At 51.3% G+C, this 8,818-nt stretch overlaps 1 protein-coding gene across 3 annotated transcripts in view; it reads left to right on the plus strand.

Annotated features, from left to right (window-relative positions):
- RABGAP1 (RAB GTPase activating protein 1) overlaps positions 1 to 6,092 on the plus strand; it is a 145,172-nt gene extending 139,080 nt beyond the window's left edge. For 2 of the 3 annotated variants that reach the window (XM_033122372.1, XM_033122374.1), the window contains 4 exons: positions 477 to 560; positions 1,260 to 1,331; positions 2,880 to 3,077; positions 4,409 to 4,882. In XM_033122372.1, the coding sequence (XP_032978263.1) occupies positions 477 to 560; positions 1,260 to 1,331; positions 2,880 to 3,077; positions 4,409 to 4,531 (477 nt within the window). In that variant the 3' untranslated portion in view covers positions 4,532 to 4,882. Of the gene's footprint in view, positions 1 to 476; positions 561 to 1,259; positions 1,332 to 2,879; positions 3,078 to 4,408 lie in introns of all 3 variants that reach the window. The other variant, XM_033122373.1, reaches the window with a different exon arrangement.
- Positions 6,093 to 8,818: the final 2,726 nt, after the last annotated feature.

Here is an 8,818-nt window from a genome sequence, read left to right on the forward strand (position 1 = left end):
ACCTCCCACACAGAGCAAACCCTGGAAGGCTGTGCAGAGCCAGCTCTCGTCACCGGGTGCGCAAACCTGCCAGGACCACGGAAGAGCTTTGGTTGCTTTGGAGCGAGCAGCCCCCGCCCCACTTTTCCATAAATGTAAACACCCTCTGGTCTCAGTGAGCAGGCCTGAGGCGGAAGACAAACCTGCGGTATGAGGAGGCCGCCGTCCTCTGCTGCCTCCTCCGTCTGCGAGGTCTGTGCTGCCTTCTGAGCTCAGGCCCACAGGCTGCGCCCAATCTGAAGTGGGGTTTGGTGTTTGGGGAACGTTTGACTTCCTCCCTCTCCTGGCATCAAGATGCGGTTAGTACTGCCAAGAGTGAAGGAAGGAGGAGATGAACTAGAGCCTCCGAGAGGCAGGCCAGGCACTTCATGGGAGCTCGTGCCAGAGCTGCCTTCCCGCTTCCCTCACACGTTCACTTTTGCTTTGTTCCTGTGTAGTTAAAAGAAATGTGTCGGCGGGAGCTCGATAAGGCAGAATCGGAGATTAAAAAAAACAGTTCTATCATCGGTGACTACAAGCAGGTGGGTCCGTGCACCCTGGAATTGGGCCGTGTTCTCTGGTTGCCCTGCCTTCCTGGATGAAATGTGTCCCTGCCACACCCAATGCTTCCCTGCTCTGCCATCGGCACTGCCGAGTCCCTTCACTGCACTGGACAGGTTACCTCGCAGCTCCTCAGCTGTAAAATCAGGGAGCTAATCTCTGCCTCGGAGACCTGCTGTGAGGAGTCCCTCAGATCGTGTTGGCAGAGCGCCGGCACGTGCCCGGCCTATCAGTGGGCACTTAAGGACTGAACACACGCTGTTCTTGGGAGCATTTCAGACTTGAGTTATGGCCAGTGTCACATGTGGTCTGGGGCAGACCAGTTCTCTCCCGGGCTGGTTGCATTTTAAGAACATAACTGAATTGGTCTTGTCTCTTCCTATACTGGGATCTCACGCTGGCTCATGAGTCTGGCAGGTGTTTATAAGCCACTGGCCACTGAATGTGGCACTGACAGGTCCCTGCAAGTCCAGGCCAGTGCCTGCAGATGTGGCACAGACAGGAACCTGTCTGTGCTCGTCAGCTCACATCCCCTCCCGAGCATGGGCAGCGTGTTGGGGGCTCTCTCCATTCTGCCTGGTGTAGTCCCGTGCCACTGGAGAATTCATCCCCAGCCGTAAGGACGCAGGTGGTGACATTGCTCAAGACATTGCCATTTGATGTTATGTTTGTTTCTTTAGATTTGTTCTCAGTTGAGTGAAAGATTAGAGAAGCAGCAGACAGCTAATAAAGTGGAAATTGAGAAAATTCGGGTAAGTCTTCCCTTTACCAAAGTTTATACCATCTAGCTTAGTCTGTGGCTGGGAGGGGTAGTTTACTTGATCTCACAAGTGAGAGACTTGGACAAGTCCCTGCTGGGACGCCTGACACAGCCTGCTCAGTAACTGACAACTGATGGTGCACCTGTTTCCTCTGGAAGGGAGTACAGATGAGACCAGAGGAGCTCTGGCTTTAGATCTCAAAATACAAGTGTCCCTTGTCCTTATAAATTTGTATAACATCCTCCTTGAGTTTGACTGTAAAAAAGCAAAGCAAGCGCCACACGATTCCCAGGTTGTCATCAGTGTGGGAAGTGAGTGGTGTGAGCACAGATTTGGCCCAGGTGGTAGGGGTCACAGGTCAGGATTTGTCACTCCCTACCTTGTTGTGTAGAATGGGGACACTCCCCCTCTGGGCTCAGTTCCTTCTGCTGTCATAACAGATCCAAGTACTACAGTGAGGACTTGAATTTTTAATGTGTTGTTGCCAATTGGGGGGCTTTTGTAACTTGGTGCTTTCTTTCTTTGAGCTGTACCTGTATTAGCGTACTTACCAAATTTTAGTAAGATGAGTAATTTACTAAAATATGCTTTTCTAACATATTTACAACTCAGTGGACAGGAACGTGGGAGAATTCTGTGCTGGGCCATGTTTGCCCAAAACAACATTTTACCTGGAGCAAAATGATACCCGGCCCCCGTCGAAAGTACTGTGTTTAATCAGCAGTATCTATTTTTTAAATACAATTTATTTTGTGATTCTAAAACTAACAGTTGTTGCAGAAAATTTGGAAAATGAGAATAAGAAAAAAACCCTTATAAGCTTACTATCCACAGATAACACCTCGATTAACACTTTGGTGTCTAGTCTTTCAGGCTCTGCTCTGTGTTTCACATACAGAATTTCATTCATTCTAAGATACGAATTTTTTTCATATTCACATATCTGAAATTAAGACATGCTCTATAACTGATGGCTTTTTGTGGTTTAATTGGCAGAATACTTTCTTAGAAGAAAAAAAATGGTGTTTCTTACAGTCATCTTACTTTGATGAAATACGGTATATATTTGTAACCATACTATATGTATACATTTTTCTGTCTCAGTTCACCCATCATTTAACCATTTTACTGTGTTATGAAAAATTCCTCAAGAACTTTTTAGAGGCTTCTTCCACAGTATATTGAATTTCTCCCAGGTGTTGGATGGTTTATCCCTTCCCTATTTTCCTTACCTCTAATTCTGCAGTGAAAATCCTTGTGCATAAATCTAGTCACTGCTTCTTCATTGTTTTAGCTGAGGTTCCCAGATGTGAAATTACTGGATCAAGACACAAGAATATTTTTCTCGCTTTCACTATGAAATACCAGCTGGCTTTTCCAATAGGCCGTCTGCCAGTTTACAAAGAGAAGGTAGATTTTCAGAAGCTGTAGTGCTCAACTGAGAAACCTTCTCTTGGCCCCCCAGAAAGGAGATGCTCACACCTTCCTAACGGGCCAGTTTCTCCTCTTTGTCTCTTCACATCTGACATTCAATTTCAGCAAAAAGTGGATGACTGTGAGCGCTGCCGGGAATTTTTCAACAAAGAAGGGCGCGTAAAGGGCATCAGCTCAGCGAAGGACGTTTTAGATGAGGACACAGATGAAGAGAAGGAGACACTCAAGAACCAGCTGAGAGAGATGGAACTAGAACTGGCACAGACCAAGCTGCAGTTGGTGGAAGCTGAGTGTAAGATACAGGTAACAGCCATGGCCGCCAGGACCCACGGGGGAGGGATTGCCTGGTGTGGGCTGGAAGCCCAGGCATGATCCCTACGGTTTGGGATTCTTTTCCCTTTTAAACTTTGAGCATAATCCCCACAGGAAGAAGCCCATAACTTGTTTTTTACCAGTGCATGTTTAATTAGTATTTGGCCTATCCTAAGGATTAGACTTTTTCATACTGAGTTATCCATCAAGCTTGGAATCTTTTTGGTGGAGCAGAAAACACATCCTTTGAAATCCCAGCTGCACCATCAGATTCTTTGACCTTCGTTAGTTAGTAACCTCTTTACACTTCAGGTTCCTCTTCTGCAAGTGGAGATGATGAGGGTCCCTGTCTCGTAGTTTGCCCTGAGGACTAAAGATACGATACACAGAAAGGATTGAGCCCAGTCAGAGGGCGTCATAAATGCCCGCGTTCATGTCCCAGCTCTGATCACTTAACTGCCGTAGCTTTGTGACTTTGGACTACCATCTGATGATCTGATCCTCCATTCCTGATGAAATTGGGGCTTATTTTGCTCATCTTCACTGCATGGCTAGTTCCGTCAGCACCAATACTGAGCACAGGTAGGCAGTAAGCACTGTTTGAAGGTGGAACCAAGTTCAGGAGTAAAGCTTAGGACCCGGTCTCCTACCTCGCACATATTCACTGGGGCTCTGACTGCCAGGCCGCTGTAGGTGCTAGGGCTGCAAAGCTTAAGACACGGCTTGTGTGACGGTCCAGGACAGTCAGGAAAGGCGTCGCCACGGCAGCAGTGTCTGAACTGTGGTCAGAATGAACAGGGGTCACAGCCGCAGAAGAGGAAGAACAGTGAGCGTTCCTGGGGGGTGGGGTTGGCATGCTGGGCACAGAGGGAGGAGAGGGCTTGCCCAGTGAGGAACGTCAGGAAGCAGGGGGCCGGGGGGAGTGGGCGCTGAGCCAGAAGAGAGTCTGTGGGCCACACTGAAGCCTCTCAGATGCCTTGCTAGGGAGTCTCGACTTTAAAGGTTCCTTCTGGAAATGAGTGATGCCGTCTTCACTAGAGCATAGCGCTGTCCACCTGTGTGCAGTGGGTGGGCGACAGAGCCAGAAGCTCATTCAGGAGGCGGTTGTAATACACAGACTAGGCAGGAAATGAGGTCTTAACTAACAAAGATCCCACCGCTTAGGCAGTCCAGATCTTTCTGTGCCAGTTTGAGACGGGGGCGGGGGGGAGCAGAGGCCTCTCAAGAGTAAACAGACCGAATTCTGGTCTTGGCTCAGCTCTGGGGAGGCAACGTCATTGACACTGGATCCAGCGTCCTCACGTACGTTGTCCCTCTTGCAGGACTTGGAGCACCATTTGGGCCTCGCACTTAACGAGGTGCAGGCAGCCAAGAAGACATGGTTTAACCGCACGCTGAGCTCCATAAAGACGGCAACCGGGGTGCAAGGGAAGGAGACGTGCTGAGAGCCGCCGCCGCATGCATACACCGTCAGAAAGCACGACGCCTTTTGTTGCCTTCTTTGGCCACGTGTGATTCTGTGACATGTCCCAGGACCAGAATGTACCTAAGTCAGACTCATAGAAGCTATTGGTAGGTCGTTGGACCAGAGCTCATGAACAGGCGGCCTCTGGGGTAAGGCTCTCCTAACCACTGACACTAACAGGCTTGCTAGCCCACAGCGGCTCTGGACACACTCTGCAGTCACTCCTTGGGGTGCCCGCCAGGCTCTCCCCAGTGCAGGGCAGCGCCTCGCCCAGCCCACTGGCTGAGGGGACATCCGAGTTGGGGGATCCTTCCAGGCTGTTGGTTTTTTTCTAAACCTTTAATCTTTTTTTAAATATACATATTATATATATATATTGGGGTGGGGTGGGGCAGGGGATCAGTAACTCCTAATTCTTAATTTCAGTGCCAGCAGGGGGTCCTTCAGGTAGATATGGAGAAGCACTTTGTTTTAAATAGGAGGGTTTCATGGTTGTCATTGAAGCCACCTAGTTTTGTTAAACTATATGATGCACAGGTGTTTGGTTTGACATTATTCACATTTCTGATCAATTCTATGCAACTCTCCTAGTTCCTCTTTTTTTTTAGTGTTAGCTGCCAAAGTGACTTCACAGGGTGGGGGAGGGTGACTCGATTGAGACTGGAGCAATCATCACGTGGACAAATCTTATTTTGCTCAATGTGTCATGTCTGCCGCGCGTGCGCGTGTAAATATCTTTCCCACATGCCCCCAAATGACAGTGTTTAACCCAGAACAGGACTGTGGTTATCTGGGCACTTAATTTCACTCAAGGCTTGTTGGGTTCTGCTCTCCTCCTGCCATTATGAGAGCTGTGAAGACCCCCTCATTTCCAGACTCCTGGTGTTTTCCACGACAGGTTATCTAAGTAAGAAAGACAGTGAGCGGGGTTTGTTTGTGTACATGTGAGTGTGTGTGGGACACACATGCCGAGCGAGACCCTCTCCTGCTGGCCTGGGCCCTCCCTGGAGTGTGGCTGGGTGCAAACCTTGCTGTTCTGATGGGCTGCAAGTTCTTACTCCAAAACTACGGAATGGGGCTTTTAGCACCTTTAAAAAAAAAAAGAAAAAAAGAAAAAAAAACTTGGACTTTTAATTTATATGGTGATACGCTGACAGGCTGTCTTGCAGATGGTTTCATCGTCCTCCCCGTGTGCAGTGTGGAGGTAGCTGGCCATACGAGGCACTGGTTTGTATATAAGACACTTGGGTTGTTTTGCATCTTTTTCCATTGGCTGTTCTGACACTGGCTGAGGTCGTCTGTGATGAGGGGGTGACAGGTGGCAGCCCCCAGACCACCCCTCTACCACTTTGTGTCTTTCTTGTTCAGTCACCAAACCAGCTGTAAGCCCATCTGAAACGAGGTGTGTGGGCATTGTGCTAGGGTAGTTCCAGTGTGTTAACTTTATGAACTGAAATATAAACCAGTAAAATTGTATTGCTCTTTCTTCTGTTGGTTTTATTTTAACAGCATATTCATTAAATATTTTGGTACAAACAGCATTGCTTGTAAGAGCCAGTTTCATCATTATGTGCTCCTGCCCCTCCCACAAGCAGCCAGAGACGACCATCCTGCGTGCCCTCAGATGGGTGTGTAAGCACCTCCAGCCACCCAGACACTTAGTAAGGCCGCATGCGGTGCGACACACACAGGCTCTGTCCCTGGGCGGCTGCTGCCTGCGCCTCCCTCGTGAGCACTCCCCGCTCGGAGAAATAAAGTGCTGCGGCCACAGCGGTGAGGTACTCGGTGTGTTTTGAGGTTTAGGGAAATTGCATAGGAGAGGGAAGGGTATAGTTAGGCCTTAAATGACAAAAGATCTCAGCAGGCAGAGCTGGGAGAGGGAATTCGGGCCCCAAAAGTGAATGTGCAGGGGAAGCCGCTAGAGAGCAGAAGGGCAGTGCCAGTGCCGGGGGTCGGTACAGTCTGCTAGACCTGGAAGTGGTGGCCCGTTCTGCTCACTGGTCCCCCCAGAGCCCTGCACGTGGGGATGAGGCTGCCCTCTTCTCTGCAACAGGAAGGAGAGCAGTGCTTCCCCAACCCTACGGTTCCCCTCTCTTCTCGACCTGCCCTCCGGGACCCCCTCTACACCCAGCCTGTGGATGCAAGTGGGTTGAGGTGCTGGCCACGGAGAAGGAAGGTGGTGAGCCCACCCTGAAGCTGGCCCAGTGCCTACCAAGGGGTCTGGGCCATGGCAGGGGCTCCGGAGCACAGTGGGGATCCCTTTGCCACTCACAGGCTGGTGGGCAGTATTTCTAGGGTCCCCATTCCTGGCCAGCTGGGGCAGAAGTCCAGGACAGCTTTTCTAGGCTTTTCCAGTCCCACGGGGGCGCAGCAGAAATGCCCACCCTGCACTCTGTACTCAGGCCCAGACAAAGGAGTCCACGGACCAGTCCGCCTCGGGGCACAGGCCAACGTGACAGATAGACGGGGTCCTGCTCTGCGGTGGTCCCCTAGTTATGTGGAGACCCAGACTAACAATAATTGCAGCTATACGCTAAGTGCTGGCATGGGAGCCTGTGGGGGCCAGGCAGCCACGTGTAACTGCGAGGGACACAAAGTAGTAGTGACAGTTTTTCGCACTGACGACAAGGGTTTTTGCTGGATCCAGACACAAGACAACGCTCTTGTGGGAAAGCGTTGTTAGCACTGGCCACCGAGGCAGAGCCCTGGGAGACGAACGGCCGGGCCGTCCAGGCCGAGGAGGAGGACGGGCAAGAGGAACCACGGGAGTGTGCAGCCAGTTTTGGGGGCTTCCTTGTTCATCCTTTAGAAGGAAAGATTCAGAAGGTTCGAGTCTGAGGAGAGGTGACAGCATAGGGAGGCCAGATTGGAGGAAAATTCCTGGAGAGTCGATGCAACTTGGTGAGAGAAAGGGGAGGAAAGGGGTAGTGGCTTGGAGGATAAATTGAGCTTTGAATGTATGGATTTGAGATTGTCTGGGAAATAGAGGTTGGAGGTGTCCATCCTAAACTCGGGAATTGTGCGGCCATGTCCACCAGAGGGTTTCGGGTCCTTGACACTATTAATAAGTCTGTCGTGGGGACCGTCCTGCGCAATATAGCTGTTTGCAGCACTCCGGGCCTCTACTAGATGTCAGTAGCATACCCCACCACCGACTGTCACAACCAAAAATGTCTTCAGATACTGGCAAATGTTCCCGGGGCCGGGGGTGGGCACCCCTAGTGGAGAAGCCCTGCTCTGGCGTGTAAGCTGAAGCCAGGAGAGTGGGTAAGACGGCCCAGGGCATGTACAGGTTAAGCTACATGGAGGCCGAGCAACTGCCTTTGCCGGGGGAAGAGAGAGGACGTGGAGCAGGAAGTGCGGCTCTGGTGACACGCAGACGGGAGGATGAGCGCGTGTCACCTCGGGTGAGGGCGGACCCGGACCCAAGGCTCCTGGATTTGGTGACTGGGCAGTCGCTGGCGCTCAGGGTGGGGTGCAGTGGGGTGCGAGGAGGAAGGGGAGCAAGTGTAGATTTTAAGCCTGGTTGCGAAGGGAAGTGGCGGGTAGAGGCTTGGAGGAAACTGGAAGGAAGCTCACGGCTTCACGCTGGGAAACTCAGGTCCTGGTTCTGACCTTGGCTGCTCACAAGGTCAGTGGAAACACATGGCAGTCGGAGTGGACTGTCACGCGGGCCCTGCCAAAACGGAGCTCATCTTAAGCCTTGTTAATAACTCTCAGGGGAAAGGAGACGACAGCTCGACAGCTCAACAGTGGAAACGAGGCATCTGCTTAAAAGTCTCCCAGGGCTGCTGAGGAAGTCCCAGTGACAGCAATGAGCAGTGAGACAGTGAAGAAAAGGAAAATCCACCGGAGCTAAAAAGAAGCCCAGACCACCACTCCCAGCTGGCTCGGAGCGGAGCTGAGACGGTTGAGAAAACCAGCTGACCGAGGGGAGTGAGTAGGGGACAGGGGTCCTCAGAGCCTGTATCGTCATCAGTCCGCTGAATGATTCAAGGACCCCAGTGCTGCATTGCTCAGGGCGCTGCCTGGTCCTGACTCACCTTGGGGGTTGGGGGGAGCAGGAACACTGAGGCTGAGGCACTCGCTCCCGAACAGCACGGCTGAGCGCTGAGTTCTCTACCCTTCCCCCGTTTTATAGGTGAAGAAACGGCAATAGAGAGGTTCCTGGCCCACGTCGGTAACTCCCCATGACCAGCTGGGCCGCTGCTAGAAGATGCCCACAGAGGCAGCAGGTGGGTAGAAGCTCATAGCACTTCACTGCTGG

The sequence above is a fragment of the Rhinolophus ferrumequinum genome, chromosome 12 (genome assembly GCF_004115265.2).
Source record: "Rhinolophus ferrumequinum isolate MPI-CBG mRhiFer1 chromosome 12, mRhiFer1_v1.p, whole genome shotgun sequence".
NCBI lineage: Eukaryota > Metazoa > Chordata > Mammalia > Chiroptera > Rhinolophidae > Rhinolophus > Rhinolophus ferrumequinum.